Raw genomic sequence first — 17,071 nt, 5'->3', positions numbered from 1 at the left:
TCCGTAATAACGTTTGGCCTAAGTTTTTCCTTCAGAACATTAATGAGCTCCTCTTCGCCGACTCCATCTATCTTTAAATAATGCCGCGAGTAACCTGGATGGGGTTCTTCAAATATTTCTAGCCTACCCCAAATAAAATCTGGTTTCTAAATACGTTTATGGGAACTTCAACGAAGGGTATAAGGTCGGAGTTGTCCTGTTCTGCACTATGTACGGTATCACCGGCCTCGCTTCCAGAATCCGCTGTTGATCCTGTCGTTGCATTTTGACTAGCGGCATCGTATGTGGACGTTGCAAGGGGGTTTGCATGAGTTTTGAGTGGGGACAGTGCGTCAGCCACGACATTAGATTTGCCAGGTTTATAAATTATTTCGTAATTATATTCTTCGATCCTGGCCTTCCAACGTTTTACCTTGGCGTTGTAGTTTCGGTTACTTAAAGAGAAGGTTGGGGGTTAGTGATCTGTAAATATTTGTATTTTTTTTTTTTGCTCCATACAGGTAGTTCCGAAGGTTATCCAAAGCCCACACGATAGCAAGCATTTATTTTTCGTTTGTTGCGTACGCCTCTTCTGTAGTAGTTAGGCTTCTCGATATGAATGCTATGGGCTTGTCTTTGCCGTCATAGTCCTGTGATAGCACCGCTCCAATAGAGAAATCGGAGGCATCGGTCGTAAGGTTAAAAGATTTGTCGAAGTTAGGGAAAGTCAAAAGCTCGGAGGTCGTCAGTATCTCTTTGAGATTCGCGAACGCTTCCTGGTTCAAGTTAATGTTTACCTTTTTCGATTGTGTTGCCCTTACCTGTGCGTGTTCTCCTCGTGTGAGGTTGGTAAGAGGTTTTGCAATTTTTGCGTAATCTCGGATGAATTTACGATAATACGACGTTAGTCCTAGGAAGCTCTTAAGCCCTTTTAAGTTAGACATAGGCAGCATGTTTTCAAACGACATACCTAGCATAACCCAACGGACAAATTCATCTTAGAAACATACAGAAAAACTACAGAATTTTTAAAGAAGCACAAAGACATAATTGTGACGGACTCAGACAAAGGGAACAAGACAATGGCAATGTATAGAACTGACTACAACGAAAAAATGAACAGGCTACTTGAAGACAAAACTACGCATAAAAAAGCGAGGACTGACCCCACAAACGCACTACAAAAACAATACAACAACCTAGTCGACGAACTTTACAAAAACAAAATAATAGATTTCAAAGAAAAAAGGCAACTAACTTACACCGCGGCCACAGCACTTAGACTCTACGGTCTGCCTATGATCCACAAAACGGATATTCCTTTACGTCCCATTGCGTCATCTGTCGGCGTTCCATGTTATGGTCTATCAAAATACATTGGTAAGATACTAACTAACTTAACGTCAGACGAATACAACATAAAGAACTCCTACAGACTCAAAGAAAGACTGGATAACATGAAACTATCAGAAGAAGATATACTGGTCTCATTCGATGTGGTATCGTTGTTCACCAACATACCAATATACTTAGCCATCAAAATAATAATGACCAAATTCAGCAAAATACACTCAATGATACCAAAAAACAAGTTCCTTAAAATTTTAAACTTCTGCCTGAACGACAACAAATACTTCATGTATGATGACCAAATTTTCACACAAAGTTTCGGAATGCCAATGGGAAACCCACTCTCCCCGACCATAGCAGACATTATAATGGACGATTTGCTGGACAACACCATCTCCGAACTGAAGCAAACCCACAACATACAACTGAAGTTTATAGTAAAGTACGTGGACGATGTTTTTGCGATCGTCAAACGAAACGACTTAGACATAATTCTAAACACATTGAACAAATACCACAACAAACTGAGATTTACGATGCGAAAGAAGAGAATTTGATGATCCCGTTTTTGGATGTCCTTATTCAGAGGAAAAACAACGCAATAGTGCTGGACTGGTATTCTAAATCCATATCCTCCGGCAGAATAATAAACTGTCTATCCTCGCAGCCCACAAAATACAAAGTAAATACAGCAAAAAGCCTCATACACAAAATATTTACGTTAAGCCACAAACAGTTCTGGGGAAAAAATAAAACAAAAATATACAGCATACTAAAAAACAATAATTATCCGAGCCACTTAATTACATCCCTAATACAACACAAATTATTAGAAGTAAACAGAGCGCAAGAAATAACATCAACTAACAACACAAGGGAGACAAAGCAATACCACAGTGTCACATACATTCCGAAGCTTACGGAAAACTTCAATCAAGACATGAAAAAACAAACACCGAACATATCTCTCGCATACAAATCGAACTGCACACTCTCTACCATTTTTACACGTACAAAAAGCCGTATAGAACCAGACCAACAAAACAACGTGGTTTACCAAATTCCATGCAAAGGTGGAGACAACGAGAACTGCAACAAAATCTACGTTGGAACAACGAAACGGGCACTAGGAACCCGACTGGCAGAGCACGACGCCGATATAAGAAAGAAGAAGAACAGCACTGCACTTGCTCAACACGCACTAACACACGGACATACACCTGATCTAAAAAATGCAACAATAATAGACGTGGAGAAGAGAGAAAAGACGAGATACACCTTGGAAAGCATACACATATTACAAAGAAGGGAGAGAACGATGAACCGAAAAGAAGACACCAAGTTTATTGCTGCTAGCTATTTGGCTTGTTTATGACATTTTAGTATGACAAAAGTACCCAATGACCATGGTACTGATGGATGATTTTAGTTTTAAGTGTTTGTTGTTTTATGTTGTGTGATGTTTACACGTTAATTTAATACTTTTTATGTAAGTTTGTCACCAATGTTTTTATAGGAATTTACTTTCTTTGGGTCAGGAAGTATTCCCTCAGAGGTCACAATATAGCCAAGAAATTCTACGCTTGTTTTTAGGAACTGCGTCTTCTCAAGGTTAACCTTGAGACCCGCGGCTAGGAGCCTGGCAAGGATAGTCTCAATGTCCTTTAGATGAGTGGTTTCATCCTTACTAAAGATTATAATGTCGTCGATTATACAAAGCAAATACGACCTATAAGTTCTTTTAACACATCATCTATCATGCGCTGGAAGATAGAGGGTGCATTCTTCAGACCGAAAGGAAGCAGCAAAAATTCGTATTTTCCATTCATGGTGGAAAATGCCTTTTTTGGTATATCACTTTCTTTCATTGGGATCTGGTGAAATCCCGAAGTTAGGTCAAGTGTCGTAAAATATTTTGCACTACCGAGACTCGCAATGGTGCCATTAATGTGAGGTATGGGATAGGTGTCAGGGATGGTTACGGCATTTAGCTGTTTGAAGTCTATCACCATCCTATACTTTTTTTCCCCATCTGCCTGGGATTTCTTTGGCACAATCCATATGGGTGAGTTGTAGGGACTTTTTGAAGGACGAATTATGCCTTCTGCTAGTAAGTCTCAGATTTGCTTTTCCACCTCCTCGCGCATATTAACGGGGTAGGGGTAGCTTTTAGTGTAAATGGGGTTTTCGGTTGTGGTTCTGATTTCTGCCTGGACATTGGTTTGGATTTCCATGCCTCGGTCAACTGGGCCGAATAAATTTTCCTATCGATGTAGGATCTCGTAGATTTCATTTTTTGTAAGGTTGGTGATATCATTGCCGAAAGGAATGTTTAAGGTAATGCTGTTGACCTGCTGCACCTCCTTCCGCTTAAGGGGCAGCACAATATCTGGTTTTAAAATGAGAGTGTTGAGCTCCCTGTCTAGGACTGCTTTAATTTCCGACAGCGTGTCATCCCCTATTATCCCATCGAATGATCTAAGCCCTGGAAGAACAAAAAATGTGGTTGGAATATCTATGCTTACGAATTTAAAAAAATGTCCGCATATTTTCCTGTCTACTTTTATAGTTCCTCCTGCGGAAGTTACCTTAAACGGTTTTTCTACTGGCGTAGTATTTTGAGCTACGCGTTCGCTTATATAATTTTTGTTCGCCCTTGTATCCACCAGAAATTCTGAAATACCTAAATCCTGCGTTGCGTACTCTAGATAAGGTACGCCGGACACGAGGCTCCCATGGTAAAATTTACTTGGTCCCCCGTGGTTTGTTCTTTGTTGGTTTCGATTTCTTCTTCATCAACCGGTACTAGATGGAAAAGTTTCTGCTGCTTGCTAGGGTTTCTGTCTGAATATCCTGGGGAGCTTGTACCCCTCTTGGCGCTGTCATATCTTGAAAATCGAGTTCCGCCTGTCTGGCGGGTTTGAGTTGATGGTTCTGCTTCTGCTCTTACCACCGCCAATGGGGTGCTGTTGCTTCTCCAATTTTGGGTAGACTGATTGCTTATTCGGGTTTGCGCTGATCCTGAGTAGGAAGGTCTAGGTTGGCCTTTGTTAGTTGCCATTCTGCCACACGCGGTTGTCATTTGGTTGAACTGAATTTCTTTGAGCGGGATAACCCTGGTCGTGGTTGGAATAATTCTTTTTAAAAAATTTTGGGGCCGAAGGTTAGTTGTCATTAAAATTTCTATTATCGCTGTGGAAGGGTGGGCGGTAAATAGAGTTTCTGCGGTCTACATTTAAAATTTTCAGACATGCCGAATATGCTTCAGGTAGTGTTTTCAAGTTCTGAACTAGGAGAAGGGCAGGTAGATCCCCGTTTAGGCCCCTAATGAAGACATCTAATGCTCTTCGACGATGTGCCTATGCCAATGCCTCTACTGTTTCCCCGTGTGCATACCTTTCGGCCTTTATAGTATTAATAATTAGAGACAGTTGTTTTTGAACCTGCGCATAAAAGTCGGACATCTTCTGACGCCCTTGTGGCATTAACGTCAATTGCTGCTCAAACGTTTCTATATCCCTTATATCAGCGTAATGCAGGGAAAGAATTTCCTTTACCCTACCCCAGTTTCCTTTACCCTACCCAGTTGGCGGCCACCGTGGTGTGATGGTAGCGTGCTCCGCCTATCACACCGTATGCCCTGGGTTCAACTCCCGGGCAAAGCAATATCAAAATTTTAGAAATAAGATTTTTCAATTAGAAGAAAATTTTTCTAAGCGGGGTCGCCCCTCGGCAGTGTCTGGCAAGCGCCCCGATTGTATTTCTGCCATGAAAAGCTCTCAGTGAAAACTCATCTGCCTTGCAGATGCCGTTCGGGGTCGGCATAAAACATATAAGTCCCGTCCGGCCAATTTGTAGGGAAAAATCAAGAGGAGCACGACACAAATTGGAAGAGAAGCTCGGCCTTAGATCTCTTCGGAGTTTATCGCGCCTTACATTTATTTTTTTTTTTTACCCCAGTCGGAATCTAGTATATTGTGCGCAAGTAATGCAGAGTCTGCTGCGTCCCTAATCTTCCCCCTAATGTGCCTCAAGATTGCTGCGTAAATCGGCTAATGCCGCACTATTTCGTAATCCTTTATTACCTGTTCTACACTATGGACCCAGGAGCCGTAGTGCTCCCGTGATCCTTCGAATACCTGCAACTCTTTTACGCAGTCCGGCAGCTTAGCCACCTCCGCTAGCTCGACCTCCGTCCGAGGACTAACTAGCGGTTCTACAGCCGGTTCTGGCCTGCTATCCAATGCCTGCCTGCGCACTTCCTCTACTTGGGCTTCTAGCCTCTCCAGATTACTACTGAGCCCTGACAAAGACTCATCGTTATTTTTCGACTCGACACTTTTGAGCCTTTGGTCCATTTTCTTCAGTTGGGGGAGAATGGCATTGATAGCTCCATTCGTCTCCGTTAGTGACTTCCTGATGTAAAAGCCAGTTTCTCATTGGATTACAACTATTTGCTTTTTTATATTTCTCTTCTTGAAGAGCTTTTCTCCCTTTTTTCTAAAATAGTTCACTTAATTACTGGGCTTTTAATTTCTTTGCCCTTTTTTTTTCTCCACTTAAACGCTTTTTTGAAATTTTTTTTTTTTTGAATAGTTCACTTAGTTTATTGGGGGTTTAATTTTTTGTCTATTCTCAACTAAACACTTAAACACTTTTTGTCCACTTTGCACCCGCTGTCTCGGGCGCCACTTACAGTTCTCAAAAGGGGAACTGTTAAAAAATTAAAGTTGCGGTGAACTCACTGTTCACCGACCAAAGGAAATACACAAATTTAGTTGATACTGAGATTGAGTTATTGTGCACTCCAGGGCATTTTTTAAGTAATACGAACGTGGCCAAATGGCCACGTAGTAGTCCGCCGTGGCCACGTAGTAATCATAATCTGGCCACAACTAAATTTCGAAAATGCGTGAACAACACCTAATTGAAATAATGTCAGAAATTTTCTGAACATACATGATTTCCCCAAAATGTCAAAAAATATATAACTTGCTAATTCTAATGAAGTTTTTTGGTGCTAATCGAAGAAATTTATCAACGAATGAATGATAGTTCATCAAATATACTGTCAATGAGGATTTAGATGGAAAAGAACATAGGTACTCACGACTTCCGTGACATATATAAATTCTAAAAATTCTGCACGTGCTCGAGGATTTTTGTCAGCATATAATAAAAAATGTTTGGGCAAGTATATAATAAGCTGGATATGAAAAATAACTATTCCTGTGATTACTTGTTTTATTGCAAATGTTTTGGTATGAGTGAGTCACAACCACGGTTGCCACAGCATGTTTCTTTTTTTGGACCAAAAATGCACCAAAATCTCAAAAAACAGGACCCAATTTATTTTTTCTTATTTATTGATACACAAAGAATGTAATTAATAAATGAATATAACAATAACAAAAAAGTGCTTAAATTCACATTGCACGTTAAACAAATTTGAAATACATTTCATCACATATAGGAGAATTTTTCAGTCTTATACACGTATTTATATTAAAATATTTAGGAGTTCAAAGTTTTCATACAAACTACTTATTTTGGTAGATATCTGCTACAATACTTCGATGTGGTATAATAAAAATGACAATTCGTCTATTAAATGATAAGATTATAAAATCACAAACTGCCATCTTTACGAAAAAACTTCCGAACGAAATCCCTGTCGGAGTACAAGGTGAGATCAGGTTCTCGGTAACGCCTCTCTTTCTTGCGAAGGAACTCCCATACAGCTGGCCTGGGATCATATAAAGCTGTACCTACTCCATTCAGTGCCACAAACATTCTCGAGTTCATGGTCTCATCTGAAGTTGACAGTCGGTGGTTTGATTTAATTTGATTATAATGAGAAATCACTTTCTCAACAATCATGGAGTGAGGTGAAGTGACCAGTAAAGCGCACAACAGTTTCTGCAAAAACCCACATGTCACTGGTATCAGTCGAAGCAGCTTATGCGACATTTTTGCACCTTCGTCTGAAGTATCAAGATCTCTGATTTCTTGGATTGCTGGCCAACAATCGCAAACATTTGATGAAAAGTCGGAAACTTTTTCTTCGCCAAAAATGGTTTCGACCAAGAATCGACCCTCTTGAATCATTTCTGCTGTGGTTTTCGCCATTAGAAATGTAGAAAATCTTTTGATCAGCTCATTTTCTTCAATGTTGAGCCGGATGTCAAGAAAATTGATGAACGCTGATATTATTTCGACTCGGAGTGCCGTCCATGATCGGGTGCCTGTTGTGACGAGAGAATGCGATACTTTCCGTCTTTTCCTGTCGTTTTCTTCATTGTGAGTGTTTTCTTGTAAATTTTTTTGGTGTAAAGGAAACTTCTCTTCCTGTCCACCTGGATATGGACCCTGGAGCATGAGTTTCAACTTTCTGAGAGCGTTTTGTTTCAAAGTTAAAACATCGGGCAGAATCAAACGCCCTTTCTGGAGATTTTTTTGCAAATCTTTCATGATCAATAAAACATCTGCCATTAAGCATGTATGGAGAAGTTGTTGAAATTCCGATTTGCTCCAAGTATTAAGCATACCAACTGCTACATTCTTGTCTATCAGTGAACTTGGAGTTTTTGAGAAATGTCGCCAGTACTTAAAACATCCCGGTAAATTGTGTAAAACTGCAGTGATCAAATTATTGACATGTTCGGCAAATCTTACTTCAAAGTAACCTGGGAATGAACGATATTCTGGGCAAAATTTTTGCATTTCCTTCAGTTTCGAAGGTGATGTACGAAAATATTTGGCCACAGCTGTGGTATTGCTCAGCCAAAGTTTCATTTCAGGAACCGTTGCAAGCGCTGATTCCATCGCAAGGTCAGATCTATGACAGAAACACCAAACTGTCATCAGTTTGTGTCCCAAGTGATCTTCGAGAAGTTTCCACAGGCCCCCTCCAGATCCTGTATTAGCAGCTTCACCATCAGTCGTAACTCCCACTAATGCATCAGTTGGAACGTTAGTTGCCTCACACGACGTAACTGTAGCTTCAAGTAATCCTTCAGCACCTGTCTTTTCTGGTTGCCTCGCTCCGATGAAGAGATTTTCGACGACTGTTGGATTTTCCTTGGTCACGTACCTTGCGACGATATACTTCATGTCTTTGTTCTGACGATCAACACTCCCATCAATTTGTAAAGACACGCAAATAGCAGATTTGAGAGTTTCTCCAATTTTTTTCATCTCCAACTCTCCCACGATGTGAAGCATTTCAGCATAAACCACAGGATCTCTATAATGAAGACTTGATGTGGTAGGTTGAAAATCGTCAAGTTGAATATCCCAGTCATTTGCATCGTTTAGTTGTGTTTGTATTGATTTTGCGCGTATTGTTGCAAGCGAACGAGCGGGCCACGATCGAGCTGTGGGTGTTTCCAACAAAGAATCATTGTAGACATCCAGGCATAATGAAATTAGATCATTTACTACTCCCGCACGATGTTTTTTCAGAGTATTTACCCATGGATGTTTTTCGGACTGTTGCTTCCATAATTCAGTCGACTTTTGAGCTTCTGCTGCAACGGAGTGGACACTGGACTCAATGTGATCAACAATTCTCTTCAATTTTTGTTCCCCATCAACTCGAATTCCTTCAGCAAGAGGAACTGTTCCTCCTTTAGATACTTTGGCGGCTTCAGTTTTGAATTCTCTGCAGATTGAACAGCAAATAAATGGTCGATTTCTTTTTCCATCAAGTTGGATTGTTTTTCGAAGAAATCCATAGTTTTGCAACATCCATGACAGGTCTAATTTGTAGCCTTTATACCACGTGCCGGATGTCGTTTTTGATGTCCCTGGTGCTTCATCATCAACATCAACTGAAAAAATATACAATAAACCTAAAGTAATTTTTCCCATTCCACTATTCTCCTGGCAACATTAACATAAATACAGAATAAAAAATTTTTAAGTCAAAAAAGTTTTGAAATAAAATAGTAGTCAGTGTCTAGCTAAGCTGCTCCAGTCCGAACTTAGTTCAAAAAATTCAGAGAAAATGCAGAAAAAGGTTTTTTAAAAAAGGGAGAACGTACAGATGTAGCGCATGATGTGAGTTTTATTTTTTGTGGCAGAAAAATTCTCCTGTCTTGCAGCTTGCAGTTTCACAACAATAATCTACCATGTTAAATAAAAAGAATACATCAACAGACCCTAGCGCAGTAATAACGATTTGTCTCATGTGTTTGCCACCTACAGTCACAGCTAGAGATCGGCAATATAAGGGAAAATAATCAAATATTTACTGAAAATATGATACAATAATATTTATTCAATATTTTTTTATTTTGATTTTTTTGATTTAAAAATTGCAATATGATGAGTTTTCTTTTCATACTGTGATTTTCCATGTACATACAGGGTGTCCCACAATCAACAACCAATATTTTAGGAGTTTGTAGTTTTCAAAATTCTAAGACAATTTTCCGTTTGCCATTTTTCAAATTACTCAAAATTAAAAAAGTTATTCAAGCTTAAAGTTTAAACAATAAATGCGCTGTCTTTACAAGTGGAGGTCGAATTCACCGACCAAACTTTTCCCAAATTTTCTTCATATTATTCTAGGTCGCACAGTCCTTTGCTACTTTTCGCTATGAACTGCATAAGGACGTTTTTCGGGTTTACTCTATTCTTCAAACACGCTTTTTCTATTTTTTCCAATTTTTGAGACCTATTTTGGTTTTGGATTAGGGCATTAAACTAGACAATTACAATTTTTTGTGATATATATTTAACATATCTACAATGTAAAGAGCAAAACTCATATTTATTAACCGTTAACAATATTTTTGAATTAGTCCAAACGCAAAACCTTCAATATCTCGATACGTGAACAATTGGACTTGTGCCACTTTCAAAAATAACGGCTCATATAATACATTCATTTTCAATGAGCAAGATTCGTAAATACTCACCGATAATTTCATTCTCTTTAAATTGAGGAGAACTGTCTCCATCGTCGTTATTCGCTTTTATAGCTTTTTTGGAATCGTCCTAAACACATACGAAAACAGACAATTTGCTTTATCGGTGAATTACAGGTGTCAAAAAAATGTATCAGTGAAATATATACTTACTCTCTTCAGGTCATTATTTCCTTTGTTTTGATCTTGATTCGTCGAGGTCTTCAAATCAACTTTTTTTAACCACTTATCAAGAGTCGACATCTCATTGCAGTTTCTCAATTTCTTTGCAAGTAGCAAGTAACTGAATGACGAAAATTTAACAAACGAGAGTCAACAATAAATAAACGTCAGTAAACTGAATTGACACAACGAAGCATGTAAACAGCTGACTGCAACACAATACGATACAATACCCTGCTAGACACCTGACAGTCAATTGACTGATCAACTGACTGACATGGCTGCTATTTACATCATGATTTACCATCATGTTCTTAATGGCAATATTCAAAAGCTGACCGGTATGGTCAGTCATGTCTAGCAGGGTACAGTCGTTGGCTGCACATTTCATATGTTGAAAAGGCGCGTTGATTCAGATATCAAATAAAATACGAGTCTTCTCAAAATCGACGTTACAAAAAAAAAACATCGTTTGCATTAAATGCATAAAATTGCTACACTAACACTACATGTAGAAGAAGTGCTTTAATTTGCTCCAAACCAATCTTCCTCGTTCACGTGTATAAATATCATAAAATCGCCTATTAAGAAGACTCGGAAAACTTTTCTTTTCGTCCTTCTTACTTCCAACTGGTTCCCGTTCTACGCGTTTCTTTTATACTACAGTAGGTTCCGAGTCAGCATATAATCTTTTCAGACTCGCGCATGTATGTCGGTAGAGTATCGGTGTGGGGGGATGTTCGAGGAGATATTTTTCTTTTGGCCACCTAGTGAAAAATCCTTAAAAAATGCCCTGGTGCACTCGTTGTTACCAACTAACTTTTAAGTCTAACTTACTTATGCCTACGTTGCAGATCCCACCACCAACCGACATTTCACAATCGATGAGTTGCGCGTATAGGCCAATACTGCTTATGCTGCACTTCTCACGCCTTATTGGTTGTATTGTGTTACCGATCGCTTGCGCGTGTACTGTGAGTCAGCGAAAGTGCTATTTGGGGCAATGAAGAAGTCACATGCACGGCAACGTGAGTAAAGGGTGCGCCATTAGTTAGTGTTGGGATTACAGGTGTGATAACTTACATGTATATGGCTGGTAACCAAGCATGAAGTTCGCGGAATTACTAGACCTTAGGAGAAATGGGTGAACGAGGAAGCCGAGAGCATAAAAGCAGCGCAAGCTGAGGCATGACTATTCAGTTTGATTTAAGCACGCTATTGGTTGTGAAGTATAAGTGTTATTGTGAAGTGCTAATAAAGACTATTTTGCATTGAATATTGGAGCTATTTATTCAACAGTTTAGCGATTCGAACGTTAGCAGAAGGTTTGGAATAAGCGGACTTTACCTAAATTCGTTACAATTGGTGTCAGAAGTGGGATTGTTGAATAAATTCCGAAGATTTTGAATACAACTTCGACATGGCAAAGTTAAGTGAATTAAGGATCGAGCAACTGAAAAAGAAGTTGGAGAACCGTGGATTGAATACAACCGGCAATAAGATCGAACTTCAAGCACGGCTACGAGGTAATGGAGGCGCAAGGAATTAATGTGCACGATTATGTCTTTCATCTTTATGGGGACGAGACATTAATAAAATTTGAAGAGAAGAATGGAAGTCCGAGTCCAGTCGCAAGCGGCGAGACTATCACAGATATCGACAAAAATGGAAACCCAGGAAACGTGCATAACAGAGATGTCATCACAAATATGGCATTCCAACTGGAATCAGACACGTATTAAATCTCAACTGGAATCGCAGGAGACACGCATAACATCCAAGATGGAAGAACAAATGGTCGCACAAATGTCTTCGCAGTTCGAAGCACAGGAAGCAAGGGTAACATCAAAGCTGGAAGCGCAGGATGCAAAAATCGGTCAATTTTAGGCAGAAGTCGTATGGAGCAGTTGCACTTAAATCGCCCAACAGTTTCAGCGAGTAATCAAAAGGTAAAAATTCCATCTTTTGACGACTCTGTTCCTTTCCAGGTATTTAAGCTTCAATTTGAGAAGACGTCAGCAGTGAACAACTGGAATGCGGATAATAAAGTTGCTGCACTGTTCTTGGAATTGAAAGGGCCTGCAGCTGATATCTTATAGACCATCCTACAGTACGAACGGAAAACTTATGAAGCATTGATGGGCGCACTGGAGAGGCGATACGGAATCCAGCATAGGAGACAGATATACCAAATGGAGTTACTGAACCGCTTCCAGGGCCCTGGTGAAACATTGCAAGAGTTTGCGTTGGATGTTGAAAGGCTGGCACATTTAGCGAATGCGGACGCACCCGTGGAATACACCGAAAGGGTAAAAATCCAGAGCTTTATTAATGGAATAAGGGATATCGAAACGAAGCGAGCGACATACGCAAACCCAAAACCTACATTCACAGAAACTGTATCACATGCTCTGATTCAGGAAACAGCATCGCTTCTGTGTAAGCCAGCTTTCAAAGCACGCCGTGTGGAGGTAGAAAGGCCAGACTGGGTGAAAGGATCGCAAAAGCGGAGTGAAAAAGTTATCAAATGCTTCAAATGCGGTAAGCCAGGTCACATTTTACGTCATTGCGATCTTGATCCTAGTGGTTTCAACAGCATGGGTGGTATTAAGAACAAAGCTGGAGGAGATGAGCAAGAGCGAGTGAGATGTAAAGATCGAGAGCTAACTCTAGCTGTGGAATGTCCCGTTATCTCTGTATCACAAATCGGAAGAAAATCGAGCAGTCTTACCGTCAGAGGAAATGTGGACGGCAAAGAACGTGTACTGACTGTAGATACGGGCGCATCTCATTCCTTAATCCGATCTGATTTGGTCAACAGGAAAGTAAGGCCATTACCTGGAGCAAGATTGCGTAAGGTGACTGGCGAGTATAACCAAGTCCAGGGAGAACTGATATGTGAAGTCTTAATTGGAAAGGTCATGGTTCTATACAAATTCGTTGTGGTGGAGATTGTCGATGAAGTCATATTGGGAGGGGGCGAGTGCTGGTGGAGGAGACTCGACAAAGACCACGAAAGTCAAAGCCAGAAGGCCGGGCAAACATTAGTGGAACGAATGGAACACACAAATCAATACCGAAGGTACCTGCGGGAAGAACACTTGCATTGAGAAACCGAAATAGGCGAACTAAATGTAGTAAAAGAAACATTCAATCATATTTTTTTTTTTTATATATTTTACCTACTTATCAAAGGTCGTTATTTATTTATTTATTTATTTATTTATTTATTATTTAAAGTCGACGACAAACTATGGTCGACTGCATAATATAAAAGATATATAAATATACAACTCAAAAGATAAAATTTAAGATATATCGAGCTTTCAACAATGTTATATTACAAACAAAGAAATATTAATGAACATTACTATTTAATTTCAGAATATAATAATAATAAGAAATATGAGCAGAAATAAGATCTTATGCCGAAATCTTATACTGGCGGAATGCATCAGATTCCGCTCAGCATGTTTTCGGAATGCAGTGGATTCCAATCTCCCTGTTGGAATGCAACAAGATTCCAATCAGCATGTCATGGGAATCCGGCAGTGCTAAGAGTAGTGTAATGAGGATACGCCATCACAAGGCATAAAAAAGTAACATGACCTGTGTTGTTGGAATGCACCGGATTCCAATCAGCTCGATGCCTGACCCATAAGATTATACTGCCGGAATGCATACGATTCCGGTCAGTGACTCATGAAAAAGCATGTTTTTTACGTTGTTGGAATGCACCAGATTCCAATCAACACAGTACTGTCTTGTTCCTTCTTAATGATACATGTTGATAAATGTTCCTCCATCCTTAAGCGAGATAGTTCCTGTGTTTTATCGAAGGAATAAAATGCCGGCAAATTAAATTAGCTTGTATCTCTTAAATTAGATAGGCAAGTATTGCATTACGTATAGTGGCAAAAGTACATTCAAGACTGATGCAGCTATACAAGTCATTGTAGTGCGCGCACCAGATAAGAAGAGGATTATTTTTAGCAAAGTTTCGTCGACAAAGTGGTAAATAGAAAGGAACGTAGTGTCTGGATACTCTAGGGGGAACCGCAAAAAACAAGCGGCTGAGGAGGTCCGCGGAATCAATTTCTCCAATAATGAGCTTATGGATGAACAATACCCCCAGTAATATTCTCCGATTTTCCAGAGTGGGTAAGTTAATAAGAAGAAGTCTACTTCTGTATGGAGGAAGGTGGAGACTTGAGTCCCAATTAAGGCCGCGCAATGCAAATATCAAAAATTGCTTTTGAACTGACTCAAGACGCTTTATATGCTTTTGAGAAACAGGGGACCAAACGCATGAGCAATACTCGAGTGTTGGACGAACCAGCGATGTGTAAAGAACCTTAGTGAGGTACGGATCATCGAACTCTTTAGCCCATCTTTTAACAAATCCAAGTAAACCCAACGCTTTGTTGGCTATAGATGAAATATGCATGTTAAAACTCAATTTCGGATCAAAAAGGACACCTAGATCATTTGCAATAGATATACGCTCCAAAGGCGTACCATCTATTACATAAGATTTCAATGCTGGCTTCACTCGGTGAAATGTCATATGCTTACATTTAGAGCAATTTAAAGCTAGTAAACTTGTTGTGCACCAACATTGGAACGAGTCCAAGTCGGCCTGAAGAAGATCCAAGGAACTCAAATCGGTAGGACAGTAAGTGTAGCAAAGTTTTACATCATCCGCATACATTATAGTATGGGAATATAATATTGTCTGTGGCAAGTCATTAATGAAAAGGGCAAAGAGCAAAGGGCCTAGATGACTTCCCTGGGGTACGCCAGAGGAAACTCCGAACGATTCCGACAGATTGCACTTGAACAGGACTTTTTGGGTCCGGTTAGAAAGATAGCTTTTCAGCCACATTAATAGGTGAAACGGAAATCCCAGTAAATCAAGCTTATGAATAAGCAACTCGTGGTTGACGGTATCAAATGCTTTGCTGAAGTCCGTGTAGATGACATCCGTTTGCTTGTTCGCTAAAAATCCTTCCATAACAATAGAGGTGAATACAAGCAAATTTGTAGTGGTAGACCTTTGACGAATAAAACCGTGTTGACATGGAGATAAAAGACTAGAACACTGATATTGCAGTTGATTGGTGACAATCTGTTCAAAGACTTTAGGAATGACTGAAAGTTTAGCAATACCCCTGTAGTTTTCAACTTTTGACCTACTACCTTTTTTATGCAGGGGTATAATAAAAGACTGTTTCCAAAGTGCCGGGAATGACGCAGATCCCAGAGATAGCTCAAATAATTTTAAAATAGGCTCATACATGTTTTCGGCGCAGTACCTAAGCACGCAACTAGGAACACCGTCCGGTCCCGGAGAAAAGGTGGGCTTCAAAGATTGAAGACTCTGAAGAACAATATTACCATCAATAGCAGGATTCCTAATGTAATTCGAGCTATCTAAGCGATAGGGATATTGACCAGAATGAAAACCACTCGATGAATACGTGGACTTAAAGAACTCAGAAAATAGTTCAGCAACGTCGTCATCAGTGCAAGCTTTTTTACCTCCAAAGGTTAATGAGGAAGGATACCCAGAAGTTTTCCGCTTTGAATTTACGAAACTGTAAAACTTTTTGGGATTTCTAAAAAATTGGGCTTTACAACAACTCAAGTAATTTTTATAACAAAGCTGATTAAGACGGTGAAATTTAGAACGAGCTATTAGATATTTAGAGAGGTCTGCAGATGCTCCAGATTTCTTGAACCTCTTATAAAGCCTAGATTTGATGTTATTAAGTCTGATAAGTTGCCTTGAAAACCAAGGGGGCTTATTCGAACATAGGGTATAGCGAGTAGGAATGCAGGTATCAAAGAAGCTATCAAGCGTACTGTAAAATATAGAGATAGCCGAATCGACATCAGTGCAAGCATAGAGATCCGACCAATCATGAGAAGCCAACAGGTCATTGAGCATAATGAAATTCGCTTTGTAGAAGCATCTAGATCGGGGACGAGACTGTACTTGAATCCTACGGGGTAGGCTGATATCAAGTGATATCTCTAGCGTAGGGTGAAGAGGGTCTTCTGGAAGGGATAAAGGTGGTATTTGCGTAAGGGCAGTACCCACCGAGCCATCCACAAATACTAAATCCAGCATTTTATTTCCACTATTTGGAACATTGTTAATCTGTAAAAGAGATGAGTCTAACAAGCAATTGAGAAACTCATGTTGAGCAGTGGGAGTTAAAAAGTTTGAATCACTTATATTAACCCAACTAACTGTTGGCAAGTTAAAGTCACCAACAACAACAAGTCGATCGTTATCTCCCAACTGCGAATGCAAATCACAGATGGCCGAGCTATGACTAGCATAAACATCCATATCCGAACGAGGTGGTATATACGAACAGCAAACAATTACGCTATAGCTACCGAATGAAAGCCTAACTGCTATGAATTCGATATGAGAGATATTGTCCAGCGAAATCAACTCAGACGATAGGTTAGATTCAACAGCAATAAGGACACCTCCCGCTCTAGAGATGCGATCACGCCGATAAACAGCATATTTATTTGAAAAAACCTCAGAATTGTAATTATCAGGCTTTAGCCAGGTCTCCGTAAAAGCTACAACTTGTGCAGAAAAGTTGAAAGAATTAAGGAAGAATGGA

The 17,071-nt window shown here is 39.7% G+C and overlaps 2 protein-coding genes across 21 annotated transcripts in view; both read right to left on the bottom strand.

Annotated features, from left to right (window-relative positions):
• Positions 1 to 17,071, bottom strand: part of LOC137250287 (signal recognition particle subunit SRP54-like) — a 53,129-nt gene that overhangs the window by 2,450 nt on the left and 33,608 nt on the right. For 3 of the 5 annotated variants that reach the window (XM_067782814.1, XM_067782816.1, XM_067782815.1), the window contains one exon: positions 6,737 to 9,161. The exons of the other annotated variants lie outside the window; for them this stretch is intronic. In XM_067782814.1, the coding sequence (XP_067638915.1) occupies positions 6,958 to 9,078 (2,121 nt within the window). In that variant the 5' untranslated portion in view covers positions 9,079 to 9,161 and the 3' untranslated portion in view covers positions 6,737 to 6,957. Of the gene's footprint in view, positions 1 to 6,736; positions 9,162 to 17,071 lie in introns of those variants that run through there. 5 annotated transcript variants of the gene reach the window in all.
• Positions 1 to 17,071, bottom strand: part of LOC137250289 (protein THEM6) — a 39,775-nt gene that overhangs the window by 9,680 nt on the left and 13,024 nt on the right. The window lies entirely within an intron of this gene.

The sequence above is a fragment of the Eurosta solidaginis genome, chromosome 4 (assembly GCF_040869045.1).
Source record: "Eurosta solidaginis isolate ZX-2024a chromosome 4, ASM4086904v1, whole genome shotgun sequence".
Taxonomy (NCBI): Eukaryota; Metazoa; Arthropoda; class Insecta; order Diptera; family Tephritidae; genus Eurosta; species Eurosta solidaginis.
Note: the sequence above shows the minus strand (reverse complement) of the source record. Positions and strands in the feature narration are given on the sequence as shown.